The 18,784-nt window shown below is 51.4% G+C and overlaps 1 protein-coding gene across 1 annotated transcript; it reads right to left on the bottom strand.

Moving 5' to 3' along the window:
* Positions 1-6,755: 6,755 nt before the first annotated feature.
* On the bottom strand, positions 6,756-18,355 carry LOC135535722 (uncharacterized). Its single transcript, XM_064962152.1, has 4 exons — positions 15,322-18,355; positions 8,737-8,759; positions 7,133-7,182; positions 6,756-6,882 (listed from the first exon to the last, which is right to left on the bottom strand). The coding sequence occupies exons 1-4, from the start codon at positions 18,353-18,355 to the stop codon at positions 6,756-6,758; spliced, it is 3,234 nt and encodes a 1,077-aa protein (XP_064818224.1).
* Positions 18,356-18,784: the final 429 nt, after the last annotated feature.

Here is an 18,784-nt window from a genome sequence, read left to right as displayed (position 1 = left end):
GAATCAACTATTAAAGACTACCAGAACCCACTGGATTCTCCAAATACATTGAATGAGTTACAGGACAAAATAAAAACCCTCCAACCCAAAAAGACCTGTGGTGTTGATGGTATCCTCAATGAAATGATCAAATATACAGACAACAAATTCCAATTGGCTATACTAAAACTCTTTAACATCATCCTTAGCTCTGGCATCTTCCCCAATATTTGGAACCAAGGACTGATCACCCCAATCCACAAAAATTGAGACAAATTTGACCCCAATAACTACCGTGGAATATGCGTCAACAGTAACCTTGTGAAAATCCTCTGCATTATCATTAACAGCAGACTCGTACACTTCCTCAATGAAAACAATGTACTGAGCAAATGTCAAATTGGCTTTTTACCAAATTACCGTACAACAGACCATGTATTCACCCTGCACACCCTAATTGACAACCAAACAAACCAAAACAAAGGCAAAGTCTTCTCATGCTTTGTTGATTTCAAAAAGCCTTCGACTCAATTTGGCATGAGGGTCTGCTATACAAACTGATGGAAAGTGGTGTTGGGGGTAAAACATACGACATCATAAAATCCATGTACACAAACAACAAGTGTGCGGTTAAAATTGGCAAAAAACACACAAATTTCTTCACGCAGGGTCGTGGGGTTAGACAGGGATGCAGCTTAAGCCCCACCCTCTTCAACATATATATCAACGAACTGGCGCGGGCACTAGAAAAGTCTGCAGCACCCGGCCTCACCCTACTAGAATCTGAAGTCAAATGTCTGCTGTTTGCTGATGATCTGGTGCTTCTGTCACCAACCAAGGAGGGCCTACAGCAGCACCTAGATCTTATGCACAGATTCTGTCAGACCTGGGCCCTGACAGTAAATCTCAGTAAGACCAAAATAATGGTGTTCCAAAAAAGGTCCAGTCACCAGGACAACAAATACACATTCCATCTAGACACTGTTGCCCTAGAGCACACAAAAAACTATACATACCTTGGCCTAAACATCAGCGCCACAGGTAACTTCCACAAAGCTGTGAACGATCTGAGAGACAAGGCAAGAAGGGCATTCTATGCCATCAAAAGGAACATACATTTCAACATACCAATTAGGATTTGGCTAAAAATACTTGAATCAGTCATAGAGCCCATTGCCCTTTATGGTTGTGAGGTCTGGGGTCTGCTCACCAACCAAGACTTTACAACTCTGCACGCAGAATTCTGCAAAAATATCCTCCGTGTACAACGTAGAACACCAAATAATGCATGCAGAGCAGAATTAGGCCGATACCCACTAATTATCAAAATCCAGAAAAGAGCTGTTAAATTCTATAACCACCTAAAAGGAAGCGATTCCCAAACCTTCCACAACAAAGCCATCACCTACAGAGAGATGAACCTGGAGAAGAGTCCCTAAGCAAGCTGGTCCTGGGGCTCTGTTCACAAACACACCCTACAGAGCCCCATGACAGCAGCACAATTAGACCCAACCAAATCATGAGAAAACAAAAAGATAATTACTTGACACATTGGAAAGAATTAACAAAAAACAGAGCAAACTAGAATGCTATTTGGCCCTACACAGAGAGTACACAGCGGCAGAATACCTGACCACTGTGACTGACCCAAAATTAAGGAAAGCTTTGACTATGTACAGACTCAGCGAGCATAGCCTTGCTATTGAGAAAGGCCGCCGTAGGCAGACATGGCTCTCGAGAGAAGACAGGCTATGTGCTCACTGCCCACAAAATGAGGTGGAAACTGAGCTGCACTTCCTAACCTCCTGCCCAATGTATGACCATATTAGAGACATATTTCCCTCAGATTACACAGATCCACAAAGAATTCGAAAACAAATCCAATTTTGAAAAACTCCCATATCTACTGGGTGAAATTCCACAGTGTGCCATCAGAGCAGCAAGATTTGTGACCTGTTGCAACGAGAAAAGGGCAACCAGTGAAGAACACTCACCATTGTAAATACAACCCATATCCATGCTTATTTATTTTATATTGTGTCCCTTACCATTTGTACATTGTAAAAACACTGTATATATATATAATATGACATTTGTAATGTCTTTATTGTTTTGAAACTTCTGTATGTGTGATATCTACTGTTAATTTTTATTGTTTATTTCACTTTATATATTATCTACCTTACTTGCTTTGGCAATGTTAACACATGTTACCCATGCCAATAAAGCCCCTTGAATTGAATTGAATTGAGAGAGACAGGGCAGGCAGAGAGAGATAGAGAGAGAGAGAGAGACAGGACAGGCAGAGAGAGAGAGAGACAGGGCAGGCAGAGAGAGAGAGAGAGAGAGAGAGAGAAAGGGCATGCAGAGGGAGAGAGACAGGGCAGGCAGAGAGAGAGAGAGAGAGACAGGGCAGGCAGAGAGAGAGAGAGACAGGGCAGGCAGAGAGAGAGAGAGACAGGGCAGGCAGAGAGAGAGAGAGAGAGAGACAGGGCAGGCAGAGAGAGAGAGAGAGACAGGGCAGGCAGAGAGAGAGAGAGAGAGACAGGGCAGGCAGAGAGAGAGAGAGAGAGAGAGAGAGACAGGGCATGCAGAGGGAGAGAGACAGGGCAGGCAGAGAGAGAGAGATAGAGACAGGGCAGGCAGAGAGAGAGAGAGAGAGACAGGGCAGGCAGAGAGAGCGAGAGAGACAGGGCAGGCAGAGAGAGAGAGAGAGAGACAGGGCAGGCAGAGAGAGAGAGAGACAGGGCAGGCAGAGAGAGAGAGAGAGGGCAGGCAGAGAGAGACAGAGAGAGACAGGGCAGGCAGTGAGAAAGAGACAGGGCAGGCAGAGAGAGAGAGAGACAAGGCAGGCAGAGAGAGAGAGACAGGGCAGGCAGGCAGAGAGAGAGAGAGAGAGAGAGAGAGAGGGCAGGCAGAGAGAGAGAGAGAGAGGCAGGGCAGGCAGAGAGAGAGAGAGAGACAGGGCAGGCAGAGAGAGAGAGAGACAGGGCAGGCAGAGAGAGAGAGAGACAGGGCAGGCAGAGAGAGAGAGAGAGACAGGGCAGGCAGAGAGAGAGAGAGAGACAGGGCAGGCAGAGAGAGAGAGAGAGACAGGGCAGGCAGAGATAGAGAGAGAGACAGGGCAGGCAGAGAGAGAGAGAGAGACAGGGCAGGCAGAGAGAGAGAGAGAGAGAGACAGGGCATGCAGAGGGAGAGAGACAGGGCAGGCAGAGAGAGAGAGAGAGAGGGCAGGCAGAGAGAGAGAGAGACAGGGCAGACAGAGAGAGAGAGAGAGAGAGAGACAGGGCATGCAGAGGGAGAGAGACAGGGCAGGCAGAGAGAGAGAGGAGGGCAGGCAGAGAGAGAGAGAGAGAGAGAGACAGGGCAGGCAGAGAGAGAGAGAGAGACAGGGCAGGCAGAGAGAGAGAAAGACAGGGCAGGCAGAGAGAGAGAGAGAGAGAGAGACAGGGCAGGCAGAGAGAGAGAGAGAGACAGGGCATGCACTGGGAGAGAGACAGGGCAGGCAGAGAGAGAGAGAGAGAGAGAGAGAGACAGGGCAGGCAGAGAGAGAGAGAGGGCAGGCAGAGAGAGAGAGAGAGACAGGGCAGGCAGAGAGAGAGAGAGAGACAGGGCAGGCAGAGAGAGAGAGAGAGACAGGGCAGGCAGAGAGAGAGAGAGAGACAGGGCATGCAGAGGGAGAGAGACAAGGCAGGCAGAGAGAGAGAGAGAGAGACAGGGCAGGCAGAGAGAGAGAGAGAGACAGGGCAGGCAGAGAGAGAGAGAGACAGGGCAGGCAGAGAGAGAGAGACAGGGCAGGCAGAGAGAGAGAGAGAGACAGGGCAGGCAGAGAGAGAGAGAGATAGGGCAGGCAGAGAGAGAGAGAGAGAGAGACAGGGCAGGCAGAGAGAGAGAGAGACAGGGCAGGCAGAGAGAGAGAAAGACAGGGCAGGCAGAGAGAGAGAGAGAGAGACAGGGCAGGCAGAGAGAGAGAGAGAGACAGGGCATGCACTGGGAGAGAGACAGGGCAGGCAGAGAGAGAGAGAGAGAGAGACAGGGCAGGCAGGGAGAGAGAGAGAGAGGGCAGGCAGAGAGAGAGAGAGAGACAGGGCAGGCAGAGAGAGAGAGAGAGACAGGGCAGGCAGAGAGAGAGAGAGAGAGAGACAGGGCAGGCAGAGAGAGAGAGAGAGAGACAGGGCATGCAGAGGGAGAGAGACAAGGCAGGCAGAGAGAGAGAGAGAGAGAGACAGGGCAGGCAGAGAGAGAGAGAGAGACAGGGCAGGCAGAGAGAGAGAGACAGGGCAGGCAGAGAGAGAGAGAGACAGGGCAGGCAGAGAGAGAGAGAGAGACAGGGCAGGCAGAGAGAGAGAGAGAGGGCAGGCAGAGAGAGAGAGAGAGACAGGGCAGGCAGTGAGAGAGAGAGAGAGACAGGGCAGGTAGAGAGAGAGAGAGAGAGAGAGAGACAGGGCAGGCAGAGAGAGGAGGAGAGAGACAGGGCAGGCAGAGATAGAGAGACAGGGCAGGCAGAGAGAGAGAGACAGGGCAGGCAGAGAGAGAGAGAGAGAGAGAGTGCAGGCAGAGAGAGAGAGAGAGAGAGACAGGGCAGGCAGAGAGAGAGAGAGAGAGGCAGGCAGAGAGAGAGAGACAGGGCAGGCAAAGAGAGAGAGAGAGAGAGAGAGAGTGCAGGCAGAGAGAGAGAGAGAGAGAGACAGGGCAGGCAGAGAGAGAGAGAGAGACAGGGCAGGCAGAGAGAGAGAGAGACAGGGCAGGCAGAGAGAGAGAGAGACAGGGCAGGCAGAGAGAGAGAGAGAGATACGGCAGGCAGAGAGAGAGAGAGAGAGACAGGGCAGGCAGAGAGAGAGACAGGGCAGGCAGAGAGAGAGAGAGAGAGAGACAGGGCAGGTAGAGAGAGAGAGAGAGAGAGAGACAGGGCAGGTAGAGAGAGAGAGAGAGAGAGAGAGACAGGGCAGGCAGAGCAGAGGAGGAGAGAGACAGGGCAGGCAGAGATAGAGAGACAGGGCAGGCAGAGAGAGAGAGACAGGGCAGGCAGAGAGAGAGAAAGAGGGCAGGCAGAGAGAGAGAGAGATACAGGGCAGGCAGAGAGAGAGAGAGAGAGAGAGACAGGGCAGGCAGAGAAAGAGAGACAGGGCAGGCAGAGAGAGAGAGAGAGACAGGGCAGGCAGAGAGAGAGAGAGAGAGAGAGACAGGGCAGGCAGAGAGAGAGACAGGGCAGGCAGAGAGAGAGAGAGACAGGGCAGGCAGAGAGAGAGAGAGAGAGAGAGAGAGAGAGAGAGAGAGAGAGACAGGGCAGGCAGAGAGAGAGAGAGAGACAGGGCAGGCAGAGAGAGAGAGAGACAGGGCAGGCAGAGAGAGAGAGAGACAGGGCAGGCAGAGAGAGAGAGAGAGGGCAGGCAGAGAGAGAGAGAGAGGGGCAGGCAGAGAGAGAGAGAGAGACAGGGCAGGCAGTGAGAGAGAGAGAGAGAGACAGGGCAGGTAGAGAGAGAGAGAGAGAGAGAGAGACAGGGCAGGCAGAGAGAGGAGGAGAGAGACAGGGCAGGCAGAGATAGAGAGACAGGGCAGGCAGAGAGAGAGAGACAGGGCAGGCAGAGAGAGAGAGAGAGAGAGAGTGCAGGCAGAGAGAGAGAGAGAGAGAGACAGGGCAGGCAGAGAGAGAGAGAGAGAAGGCAGGCAGAGAGAGAGAGACAGGGCAGGCAAAGAGAGAGAGAGAGAGAGAGTGCAGGCAGAGAGAGAGAGAGAGAGAGACAGGGCAGGCAGAGAGAGAGAGAGAGACAGGGCAGGCAGAGAGAGAGAGAGACAGGGCAGGCAGAGAGAGAGAGAGACAGGGCAGGCAGAGAGAGAGAGAGAGACAGGGCAGGCAGAGAGAGAGAGAGAGAGACAGGGCAGGCAGAGAGAGAGACAGGGCAGGCAGAGAGAGAGAGAGAGAGACAGGGCAGGTAGAGAGAGAGAGAGAGAGAGAGAGACAGGGCAGGTAGAGAGAGAGAGAGAGAGAGAGAGACAGGGCAGGCAGAGAGAGGAGGAGAGAGACAGGGCAGGCAGAGATAGAGAGACAGGGCAGGCAGAGAGAGAGAGACAGGGCAGGCAGAGAGAGAGAAAGAGGGCAGGCAGAGAGAGAGAGAGATACAGGGCAGGCAGAGAGAGAGAGAGAGAGAGAGACAGGGCAGGCAGAGATAGAGAGACAGGGCAGGCAGAGAGAGAGAGAGAGACAGGGCAGGCAGAGAGAGAGAGAGAGAGAGAGACAGGGCAGGCAGAGAGAGAGACAGGGCAGGCAGAGAGAGAGAGAGACAGGGCAGGCAGAGAGAGAGAGAGAGAGAGAGAGAGAGAGAGAGAGAGAGAGAGAGAGAGAGAGAGAGAGAGAGAGAGAGAGAGAGAGAGAGACAGGGCAGGCAGAGAGAGAGAGGGCAAGTAGAGAGAGAGAGAGAGAGAGAGAGAGACAGGGCAGGCAGAGATAGGAGGAGAGAGATAGGGCAGGCAGAGAGAGAGAGAGAGGGCAGGCAGAGTGAGAGAGAGAGAGACAGGGCAGGCAGAGAGAGAGAGAGAGAGAGAGGGCAGGCAGAGAGAGAGAGAGAGAGAGAGGGCAGGCAGAGAGAGAGAGAGAGACAGGGCAGGCAGAGAGAGAGAGAGAGAGAAAGACAGGGCAAGCAGAGAGAGAGAGAGAAAGACATTATTATTTTGTAATATATTACTTTACCTTTAATAGATGTCTTATTTATCTATGGATTTACTTCCAAAGATGTTATTCTGTTTGTCTGAGGTACTCTAAATTCAGGGGTGAAAGGTCAAAATGACAATAGGTAAGAGGGCAGGGTTGAGGGGTCAAAAGAACTCACCAGCTCGCCGACCAGGGGGATAGGCTGTTTTTTGCGGAGGTCAGGCATACTGTCGATCCCAAAGGGTGTGGCACCACTAAACACACACAGTTATAAACAACAAAATAAAAACAAAAACACAGGATGAAATATATTAGAGGTTATAATTACAGGAGTATGTTCAGACACACACACGCACACACACACACACACACACACACACACACACACACACACACACACACACACACACACACACACACACACACACACACACACACACACACACACACACACACACACACACACACACACAGAGAGAGTGAGAGAGAGGCAGTGTCACTGACGCAGGCTTGGCCAACGGGTGCTTGCTGGGCTCTCCATCTCTGTCTCGGCCCTGTAACAGAGGTCAAAGGTCAGATGTTTAGCCACTGAGACCGACAGTTCTTATAGAAGTTATAATAATATAGCATGCCCACATTATATCAGACGGAGACAGACAAAGAGATAAAGGTACAGAAAGAGATAGACAGAGAAAGAGAGAGACAGAGAAAGAAAGAGGGATAAATAGAGAGACAGAGAAAGACAGAGGGAGAAAGAGAGAGACAGAGAAAGAGAGAAAAACTAGACAGAAAAAGAGAAACAGTGAAAGAGAGAGACAGAGAAAGACAGAGGGAGAAAGAGAGAGACAGAGAAAGACAGAGGGAGAAAGAGAGACAGAGAAAGAGAGAGACGGAGAAAGAGAGAAAAAACTAGACAGAAAAAGAGAAAGTGAAAGAAAGAGACAGAGAAAGAGATTGACAGAGAAAGAGAGACTCATTTAACATCTGTAATGTTCCCTCAACTCCTTTAACGTTCCCTCAACTACTTTAATGTTCCCTCAACTCCTTTAATGTTCCCTCAACTCCTTAAATGTTCCCTCAACTCCTTTAATGTTCCCTCAACTCCTTTAATGTTCCCTCAACTCCTTTAATGTTCCCTCAACTCCTTTAATGTTCCCTCAACTCCTTAAATGTTCCCTCAACTCCTTTAATGTTCCCTCAACTCCTCTAATGTTCCCTCAACTCCTTTAATGTTCCCTCAACTCCTTTAATGTTCCCTCAACTCCTTTAATGTTCCCTCAACTCCTTAAATGTTCCCTCAACTCCTTTAATGTTCCCTCAACTCCTTTAATGTTCCCTCAACTACTCTAATGTTCCCTCAACTCATTTAATGTTCCCTCAACTCCTTTAATGTTCCCTCAACTCCTTTAATGTTCCCTCAACTCCTTTTATGTTCCCTCAACTCCTCTAATGTTCCCCCAACTCCTTTAATGTTCCCTCAACTCCTTTAATGTTCCCTCAACTCCTTTAATGTTCCCTCAACTCATTTAATGTTCCCTCAACTCCTTTAATGTTCCCTCAACTACACTAATGTTCCCTCAACTCCTCTAGTGTTCCCTAAACTCCTTTAATGTTCCCTCAACTCCTTTAATGTTCCCTCAACTTTCTAATGTTCCCTCAACCCATTTAATGTTCCCTCAACTCCTCTAATGTTCCCTCAACTCCTTTAATGTTCCCTCAACTTTCTAATGTTCCCTCAACACCTTTAATGTTCCCTCAACTCCTTTAATGTTCCCTCAACTCCTTTAATGTTCCCTCAACTCCTCTAATGTTCCCTCAACTCCTCTAATGTTCCCTCAACTCATTTAATTTTCCCTCGACTCCTTTAACAAGGAAATCAAGAAGACCCTGCGTGAAGTGGCAACATTATAAAGGGTCAAGGGTCAAATCATCCAACAAGAGACAAACCAAACTAAGGAAGCAATGTAGGCAATACTACTGTACATGTTGTTGCCATGTAACACAGTAGTATAAAATGGTATTAACTCATGAGCAACGTGGTCAACGTCAAAGCACACAAACATGTTGTGAGGACATGCACATAAAGACATTGACTTGAGAAAAGAGACCTGATTGTCTTGTCGACTTCCATCTGAAAGGTAGGAAAGAGAAAGAGAAGAGAGGAGGGAGATAGAGAGAGAGAGAAGAGAGGAGAGAGAGAGAGAAGAGAGGAGAGAGAGAGAGAAGAGAGGAGAGAGAGAAAGAGAAGAGAGAGAGAGGAGAGGAGAGAGAGAGGAGAGAGAGAAAGAGGAGAGAGAAGAGAGAGGAGAGAGATAAAGAGAAGAGAGGAGAGAGAGAAGAGAGGAGAGAGAGAGGAGAGAGAAAGAGAAGAGAGGAGAGAGAGAGAAGAGAGAGGAGAGAGATAAAGAGAAGAGAGGTGAGAGAGAAAGAGAAGTGAGGAGAGAGAGAAAGATAAGAGAGGAGAGAGAGAAGAGAAGAGAGGAGAGAGAGAAAGCGAAGAGATGAGAGAGAGAGAGGGAGAGACAGAGAAGAGAGGAGAGAGAGAGAGAAGTGAGGAGAGAGAAAGAGGAGAGAGGAGAGAGGAAAGAGACAGAAACAGAGAGACAAAGAGAGTCATCAGCTTAGCAGTACAATTAAAATAACAAGTCCTTCCAGCCAATCCATTAGCAATAACAACTGCTGGGAGAGGGATGGTACAATAATGATGCTGGGAGAGGGATGGTACAGTAGTGATGCTGGGGGGTGATGGTACAGTAGTGATGCTGGGGGGGTGATGGTACAATAGTGATGCTGGGGGGGTGATGGTACAGTAGTGATGCTGGGGGGTGATGGTACAGTAGTGATTTACATTTTTACATTTTACATTTAAGTCATTTAGCAGACGCTCTTATCCAGAGCGACTTACAAATTGGTGAATTCACCTTCTGACATCCAGTGGAACAGCCACTTTACAATAGTGCATCTAAGTCATTAAGGGGGGGTGAGAAGGATTACTTATCCTATCCTAGGTATTCCTTGAAGAGGTGGGGTTTCAGGTGTCTCCGGAAGGTGGTGATTGACTCCGCTGTCCTGGCGTCGTGAGGGAGTTTGTTCCACCATTGGGGGGCCAGAGCAGCGAACAGTTTTGACTGGGCTGAGCGGGAACTGTACTTCCTCAATGGTAGGGAGGCGAGCAGGCCAGAGGTGGATGAACGCAGTGCCCTTGCTTGGGTGTAGGGCCTGATCAGAGCCTGGAGGTACTGCGGTGCCGTTCCCCTCACAGCTCCGTAGGCAAGCACCATGGTCTTGTAGCGGATGCGAGCTTCAACTGGAAGCCAGTGGAGAGAGCGGAGGAGCGGGGTGACGTGAGAGAACTTGGGAAGGTTGAACACCAGACGGGCTGCGGCGTTCTGGATGAGTTGTAGGGGTTTAATGGCACAGGCAGGGAGCCCAGCCAACAGCGAGTTGCAGTAATCCAGACGGGAGATGACAAGTGCCTGGATTAGGACCTGCGCCGCTTCCTGTGTGAGGCAGGGTCGTACTCTGCGGATGTTGTAGAGCATGAACCTACAGGAACGGGCCACCGCCATGATGTTGGTTGAGAACGACAGGGTGTTGTCCAGGATCACGCCAAGGTTCTTAGCGCTCTGGGAGGAGGACACAATGGAGTTGTCAACCGTGATGGCGAGATCATGGAACGGGCAGTCCTTCCCCGGGAGGAAGAGCAGCTCCGTCTTGCCGAGGTTCAGCTTGAGGTGGTGATCCGTCATCCACACTGATATGTCTGCCAGACATGCAGAGATGCGATTCGCCACCTGGTCATCAGAAGGGGGAAAGGAGAAGATTAATTGTGTGTCGTCTGCATAGCAATGATAGGAGAGACCATGTGAGGTTATGACAGAGCCAAGTGACTTGGTGTATAGCGAGAATAGGAGAGGGCCTAGAACAGAGCCCTGGGGGACACCAGTGGTGAGAGCGCGTGGCGAGGAGACAGATTCTCGCCACGCCACCTGGTAGGAGCGACCTGTCAGGTAGGACGCAATCCAAGCGTGGGCCGCGCCGGAGATGCCCAACTCGGAGAGGGTGGAGAGGAGGATCTGATGGTTCACAGTATCGAAGGCAGCCGATAGGTCTAGAAGGATGAGAGCAGAGGAGAGAGAGTTAGCTTTAGCAGTGCGGAGCGCCTCCGTGATGCAGAGAAGAGCAGTCTCAGTTGAATGACTAGTCTTGAAACCTGACTGATTTGGATCAAGAAGGTCATTCTGAGAGAGATAGAGGGAGAGCTGGCCAAGGACGGCACGTTCAAGAGTTTTGGAGAGAAAAGAAAGAAGGGATACTGGTCTGTAGTTGTTGACATCGGAGGGATCGAGTGTAGGTTTCTTCAGAAGGGGTGCAACTCTCGCTCTCTTGAAGACGGAAGGGACGTAGCCAGCGGTCAGGGATGAGTTGATGAGCGAGGTGAGGTAAGGGAGAAGGTCCCCGGAAATGGTCTGGAGGAGAGAGGAGGGGTAGGGTCGAGCGGGCAGGTTGTTGGGCGGCCGGCCGTCACAAGAAGCGAGATTTCATCTGGAGAGAGAGGGGAGAAAGAGGTCAGAGCACAGGGTAGGGCAGTGTGAGCAGAACCAGCGGTGTCGTTTGACTTAGCAAACGAGGATCGGATGTCGTCGACCTTCTTTTCAAAATGGTTGACGAAGTCATCTGCAGAGAGGGAGGAGGGGGGAGGGGGAGGAGGATTCAGAAGGGAGGAGAAGGTGGCAAAGAGCTTCCTAGGGTTAGAGGCAGATGCTTGGAATTTAGAGTGGTAGAAAGTGGCTTTAGCAGCAGAGACAGAGGAGGAAAATGTAGAGAGGAGGGAGTGAAAGGATGCCAGGTCCGCAGGGAGGCGGGTTTTCCTCCATTTCCGCTCGGCTGCCCGGAGCTCTGTTCTGTGAGCTCGCAATGAGTCATCGAGCCACGGAGCGGGAGGGGAGGACCGAGCCGGCCTGGAGGAAAGGGGACATAGAGAGTCAAAGGATGCAGAAAGGGAAGAGAGGAGGGTTGAGGAGGCAGAGTCAGGAGAAAGGTTGGAGAAGGTATGAGCAGAGGGAAGAGATGAAAGGATGGAAGAGGAAAGAGTAGCGGGGGAGAGAGCGAAGGTTGGGACGGCGCGATACCATCCGAGTAGGGGCAGTGTGGGAAGTGTTGGATGAGAGCGAGAGGGAAAAGGATACAAGGTAGTGGTCGGAGACTTGGAGGGGAGTTGCAGTGAGGTTAGTGGAAGAACAGCATCTAGTAAAGATGAGGTCGAGCGTATTGCCTGCCTTGTGAGTAGGGGGAAGGTGAGAGGGTGAGGTCAAAAGAGGAGAGGAGTGGAAAGAAGGAGGCAGAGAGGAATGAGTCAAAGGTAGACGTGGGGAGGTTAAAGTCGCCCAGGACTGTGAGAGGTGAGCCGTCCTCAGGAAAGGAGCTTATCAAGGCATCAAGCTCATTGATGAACTCTCCGAGGGAACCTGGAGGGCGATAAATGATAAGAATGTTAAGCTTGAAAGGGCTGGTAACTGTGACAGCATGGAATTCAAAGGAGGCGATAGATAGATGGGTAAGGGGAGAGAGAGAGAATGACCACTTGGGAGAGATGAGGATCCCGGTGCCACCACCCCGCTGACCAGAAGCTCTCGGGGTGTGCGAGAACACGTGGGTGGACGAAGAGAGAGCAGTAGGAGTAGCAGTGTTATCTGTGGTGATCCATGTTTCCGTCAGTGCCAGGAAGTCGAGGGACTGGAGGGAGGCATAGGCTGAGATGAACTCTGCCTTGTTGGCCGCAGATCGGCAGTTCCAGAGGCTACCGGAGACCAGGAACTCCACGTGGGTCGTGCGCGCTGGAACCACCAGATTAGGTGGCCGCGGCCACGCGGTGTGGAGCGTTTGTATGGTCTGTGCAGAGAGGAGAGAACAGGGATAGATAGACACATAGTTAACAGGGTACAGAAGAGGCTACGCTAATGCAAAGGAGATTGGAATGACAAGTGGACTACACGTCTCGAATGTTCAGAAAGTTAAGCTTACGTAGCAAGAATCTTATTGAATAAAATGATTGAAATGAAACAGTACTGCTGGAGTAGGCTAGCTGGTAGTGGCTGCGATGTTGACACTACACTAATCAAGTCGTTCCGTCGAGTGTAATAGTTTCTACAGTGCTGCTATTCGGGGGCTAGCTGGCTAGCTAGCAAGGTTGATTGCGTTCCGTTACTTAAAAGAACGACAATAGCTGGCTGGCTAACCTAGAAAATCGCTCTAGGCTACACAATTGTCTTAGATACAAAGACGGCTATGTATCTAGCTAGCTACGATCAAACAAAACAAACCGTTGTACTGTAATAGTTACTAGTGATGCTGGGGAAGGATGGTACAGTAGTGATGCTGGGGGGGTGATGGTACAGTAGTGATGCTGGGGGGTGATGGTACAATAGTGATGCTGGGGGGGTGATGGTACAGTAGTGATGCTGGGGGGTGATGGTACAGTAGTGATGCTGGGGAGGGAGATGGTACAGTAGTGATGCTGGGGAAGGATGGTACAGTAGTGATGCTGGGGGGTGATGGTACAGTAGTGATGCTGGGGGGTGATGGTACAGTAGTGATGCTGGGGGGAGATGGTACAGTAGTGATGCAGGAGGGTGATGGTACAGTAGTGATGCTGGGGGGTGATGGTACAATAGTGATGCTGGGGGGTGATGGTAGAGTAGTTATGCTGGGGGGTGATGGTACATTAGTGGTGATGGTACATTACTGATGCTGGGAGGGTGATGGGACATTAGTGACGCTGGGGGGTGATGGTAAATTAGTGATGCTGGGATGTTAGTACTGCAGTAGGGATGCTGGGGGGTGATGGTACATTAGTGATGCTGGAAGGTTGGTACTGCAGTAGGGATGCTGGGGCGGTGATGGTACAATAGTGATGCTGGGGGGGTGATGGTACAGTAGTGATGCTGGGGGGGTGATGGTACAGTAGTGATGCTGGGGGGGTGATGGTACAGTAGTGATGCTGGGGAGGGAGATGGTACAGTAGTGATGCTGGGGAAGGATGGTACAGTAGTGATGCTGGAGGGGTGATGGTACAGTAGTGATGCTGGGGGGTGATGGTACAGTAGTGATGCTGGGGGAGATGGTACAGTAGTGATGCAGGAGGGTGATGGTACAGTAGTGATGCTGGGGAAGGATGGTACAGTAGTGATGCTGGGGGGAGATGGTACAGTAGTGATGCTGGGGGAGATGGTACAGTAGTGATGCTGGGGGAGATGGTACAGTAGTGATGCTGGGGAAGGATGGTACAGTAGTGATGCTGGGGAGGGAGATGGTACAGTAGTGATGCTGGGGGGGTGATGGTACAGTAGTGATGCTGGGGGGTGATGGTACAGTAGTGATGCTGGGTGGTGATGGTACAATAGTGATGCTGGGAGGTGATGGTACAGTAGTGATGCTGGGGGGGTGATGGTACATTACTGATGCTGGGGGGGTGATGGAACATTAGTGATGCTGGGAGGGTGATTATACAGTAGTGATGGTGGAAGGGTGATGGTACAGTAGTGATGCTGGGACGGGGTAATGGTACAATAGTGATGCTGGGGGGGATGGTACAGTAGTGATGCTGGAGGGGTGAGGGTACAGTAGTGATGCTGGAGGGGTGAGGGTACAATAGTGATGCTGGGGGGGTGATGGTACAGTAGTGATGCTGGGGGTGATGGTACAGTAGTGATGCAGGAGGGTGATGGTACAGTAGTGATGCTGGGGGTGATGGTACAATAGTGATGCTGGGGGGTGATGGTAGAGTAGTTATGCTGGGGGGTGATGGTACATTAGTGGTGATGGTACATTACTGATGCTGGGAGGGTGATGGGACATTAGTGACGCTGGGGGGTGATGGTAAATTAGTGATGCTGGGATGTTAGTACTGCAGTAGGGATGCTGGGGGGTGATGGTACATTAGTGATGCTGGAAGGTTGGTACTGCAGTAGGGATGCTGGGGCGGTGATGGTACATTAGTAATGCTGGGGCGGGGTAATGGTACAATAGTGATGCTGGGGGGATGGTACAATAGTGATGCTGGGGGGGATGGTACAATAGTGGTGCAGGGAGGGTGATTATACAGTAGTGATGGTGGAAGGGTGATGATACTGTAGTGATGGTGGGAGGGTGATGGTACAGTAGTGATGCTGGGGGGTGAGTATACAGTAGTGATGCTGGGGGGGGGTGATGGTACAGTAGTGATGCTGGGAGGGTGATGGTACATTAGTGATGATGGAGGGTGATGGTACAGTAGTGATGCTGGGAGGCTGATGTCAGAGTAATGCTGGGAGGGTGATGGTACAGTAGTGATGCTGGGAGGGGTGATGGTACAGTAGTGATGCTGGGAGGCTGATGGTACAGTAGTGATGCTGGGAGGATGATGGTACAGTAGTCATGCTGGGAGGGTGATGGTACAGTAGTGATGCTGGGAGGTTGATGGTACAGTAGTGATGCTGGGAGGATGATGGTAGAGTAATGCTGGGAGGGTGATGGTACAGTAGTAATGCTGGGAGGGTGATGGTAAAATAGCAAAATGACTAGGTAGATGTGAGAGAATAGAACAAAAATTGTTATTCATGCTAATAAATAAATAACCCGATGATTAACATGTGCTCTTGTTCCAGACAGTGCTTTACGAGTAACTGTACGACATATTTTTAGGTGATAGCTACCTGGAATGAGGTTGTCCTCCTTGAAGGTGGACATGGTCATGCTGTTGAGCTGGCGCCGTGACTCCCTCTTCTCCCGAAGGATCTGCTGGAAGGTTCTCAGGCACTTCAGCCTCCGCACCTCCCTCTGGCTTATCTCCGGGGTGTGCTCCTCTGCTCTCTCTGCCTTTCCCGCTGCATCTCTTGCTGCCTCGCCTTCTGGGGCTGCAGGCGTATCTGGGTCTTTTGTGTTGGGCTGTGGCAGCGACAGGGATGGGGGTTCGTCTCCCTGCTCCTCCTGGGGTGCCGACTCCTCAGCCAAGAAGGAGAGTGAGAGGGACTCTACAGTGGTGCATTGCGATAGAGAGATGTTCCGAGTGGGGGTGTGTGTTGGGCCCTGAGGCAGAGGAGTGGCTCCTTTTTCTTCTGCCTCTGCATTGGGTGGGGAGACCATAGGCTCTGGGCCAAGTGAAGCAAAGTCTAGGCCTGTTTGGGAAACGTCCTGTCCGGAGTAAGGAAGGAGAGAAGGTCCATAAGGGTCATCCTGAGCCTGTTGGTGGCCGTCGCTGACCTCCTCTGGCAGGGTTTCACCTGGGCAGGTTTCTGAGGGGGCAGAGGAGAGGACACAGGTCTGGGTTAGTCTCTCTGTGTCGTCCAAGGCCCCTGGGTCCAACCCATCCTCTTTTGACGTTTGGGACATATCTGCGTGGGGTAGGTTTGTTTGAGACTCCGCCAAAAAGCTTGTGGGCTCAGTCTCATCTCCAGGACTCTTCTCGGTTCCAGGTCCATCCAACTTGCGTAAGGCCTCCCGCAGGGCGGAGCTGAAGTCCAGCACGGCTCGCCCAATCCGCTTCACGTTAAAACCAACGTTTTGGATCTCTGCGCTGTTAGGGCGCGGGAGGTGCCCTAGCATAACTCCTTCATCTGTACTGACCAATGGCATGTCTGTTTCAGCCACAGTAGTACCTGTCACCTGTAGTGAGCCCCAGGTACAGGTCACCTCTGTAAATTCTTCAGTCACGTCGTGCTCATGGCCAGAATAGTTCTCCAGGTAACTATCTACTTGACAGTCAGTTGTGTAGCTGAGATCTGTGGGGGTAGCTGTGTAGCCATAGCTCTCCACTCCTTCTGTATGTCCTTCCACTGAGTGGCAACCAGAGCTCTGGGGAAATAAGCAATCAGCAGCACCCTTGTATCCCAGGCTGGGATACTCTGAGTGGATGTCTGTAGGAACTTGAGTGCCATGATGTTGTTGCAGCCTCCGTCTATGACAGCGCCACTCCTCACGACTGGAAGTGCTGGCGGGGGAGTTGTAGTGTAGTCCAGAGGAGTGGAGAGAGTGGAGGTCGGAGCTTCCTGTGGAGGACTCGGCCAGGGTACCAGTACTATACCCATCTGAGCCCCTGTACCGATCCCAGCTCCCTGTCCCCTCCAAACAGGCAGGCCCCTCTCCTTCCTGCTCTTCCAGACTGCTCTGTCTGGAAAAACATTGTTCTTCACACCATATAGTCTTCTCAGTCCCACCATGTTCTCCGCCCCCACCACCCCAGCTCTCCACCCCACCACCCCTACTACCACCTCTAGCACCACCACCCCTACTACCACCTCTAGCACCACCACCCCTACTACCATCTCTAGCACCACCACGCCTTGCACCGTGGCTGGATGAGGGTCTCTCAAGGACCGACTCTGAATTGATGCTGTGTCCTGAGGACAGGGAGCTGGTGCTGGGGAAGTCTTGGTCGTCCTGCCGTTCCAGGTAGCCACAGCTCAGTTTGCTGACCATGGTGGGCCCTGGGATGCTGTGTTTCGGCAGCTCATCATCCTCCTGCTTCTGGCCATCAGGCTCCACTAATTCGGTGCCTGGCGAGACTGTGGTAGACTTCTCTTCTAATGTTGGCAAGTGGAACTCCACTGGCATCCCGTGGATGCTGTGGCGTTGGCTGAAGACGGACGGTCGGCAGACATTGGAATCTGAAGGCACCATCTGCCTGCCTAAACTGCCATAGGCGCTGACAGGCCTCTGGTGAGGGGTGAAGGAGGCTCCGTCATTGCCTCCTGCTGCCCCAGACCAAGCCCCATCTCCTGGACTGCCACTAGCCTTGTTTCCTGAGCGAATGCCCTCTATCTCCAGGAGAACAGCATCCACACAGGAAGACACCTCCTCTACAGAGCCACGCACGGATGAAAGGTAATCTCGCAGGTCCGAGATCTCCTCCTGGATTTTGTTGATCCCTCTCAGCTCTTTGAGAATGTGCTCGATGATGGCACTAGACTCCTCTTCCTCCTCTTCCTCCTCTTCCTCCTCTTCCTCCTCCTCGTCTTCTTCTTCCTCGTCCACCTCCAGCAGAGTATCGTGCCGTATTCTGTTGAAGGTGTAATCCACATAGTCACCCATAAAAACAGGTCTCTTTTGATCTACACGGGTCCGACTGAAGTCAACCTTCCCTCCTGCTGCCCCTGCCTCTGAGGCAAACGTTGAGCTGTTCCTGTTTGGGCTAATCTGGTTCTGGTGTAGGGCTTCTCTTCTCTGTTCTGGAATGGTCCGGATACCTGCCGGGATTATCCATTTCTGGTGTTTGGGTGTTCGTCTCTTTTCCGGGACAGTCCTAATCCCGTCTGGGATACTCAATTTCTGCTTCCCTGGAGATTGGCTTCTGCTATTGTGCTGCAGAGTGCAAGGGATCCTGACACAGCCCTCTCTGTTCAGCTCCACCTCCCCAATGCAGGAAGCCCCAGACACCCCTCCATGTGGCTTACAGGTGGGGATCCTCGAGGAGCAAACTTCCTCTCTGGGCGCACACCTCACAAAAATATTTGTGGCCTCCTTTCTCTTCTCCTGTCCCTCTCCTCCCCCCTCCTCCTCGTTCCCAGCATAGTAAAGGTCTGGGGTGGGTAGTTCCTGGCCGGATCCTTGGAGCAGGCGGTGGATCTTCTCCCGAATGACAAGCACTACCCTGGGGTTGGGGGCCCTCTTTTTGCGAACCCGTTCCTTGGTGTCCCCTTTGGGTGCAACGGGTGTTCCGTGTTGTCCATTGAAGCGGTTCTTGGAGAACATCTTCCCGGGACAGAAGCAGAGGCCCCCAGCCTTAGTTATCCCCCCCACATCATTGCTGGAGTCACATTAAAAGAAGAGGCCGGCATCTAAGTCCGAGAGAACAGATTCACGGGTGCCTAATCAGCTGCACCTACCAGGAACTTTAGTTCATGGCTGTAGAGACACAAAATCAAGAAACAACACATCTTTACTCAACAATGTGATTATTAGATAATATTAAGCCTATGACGAATAGCACAGGAAAGCCATGTGACTCCAGTCATTTATCTGCACACATTTCCTCTCCTTTCCCATCGGAGCAATAGTGGAAGAGGCACAATATATCATCGGAACTGAAAACCAACCGCTCATTTAGTTCCAACGAAGCAGAAAAGACAAGAACAGGAACAGGAAGTTACAATCCATAGCACACTAGATAAACGCTGCATA

The sequence above is a fragment of the Oncorhynchus masou genome, unplaced genomic scaffold (genome assembly GCF_036934945.1).
Source record: "Oncorhynchus masou masou isolate Uvic2021 unplaced genomic scaffold, UVic_Omas_1.1 unplaced_scaffold_5056, whole genome shotgun sequence".
Classification (NCBI taxonomy): Eukaryota; Metazoa; Chordata; class Actinopteri; order Salmoniformes; family Salmonidae; genus Oncorhynchus; species Oncorhynchus masou.
This window is presented reverse-complemented; position numbering and strand designations above follow the sequence as displayed.

What these genes read in the sequence shown, in the direction of transcription:
- LOC135535722 (XM_064962152.1), bottom strand. Translation starts at nt 18,355, where the DNA reads ATGTTCTCCAAGAACCGCTTCAATGGACAACACGGAACACCCGTTGCA. An exon ending in GAAGTCGACAAGACAATCAG is followed by an intron (nt 7,183 to 8,736) that starts GTCTCTTTTCTC and finishes CCTCTGTTACAG; the next exon opens with GGCCGAGACAGAGATGGAGA. An exon ending in CACCCGTTGGCCAAGCCTGC is followed by an intron (nt 6,883 to 7,132) that starts GTCAGTGACACT and finishes GTGTGTGTTTAG; the next exon opens with TGGTGCCACACCCTTTGGGA.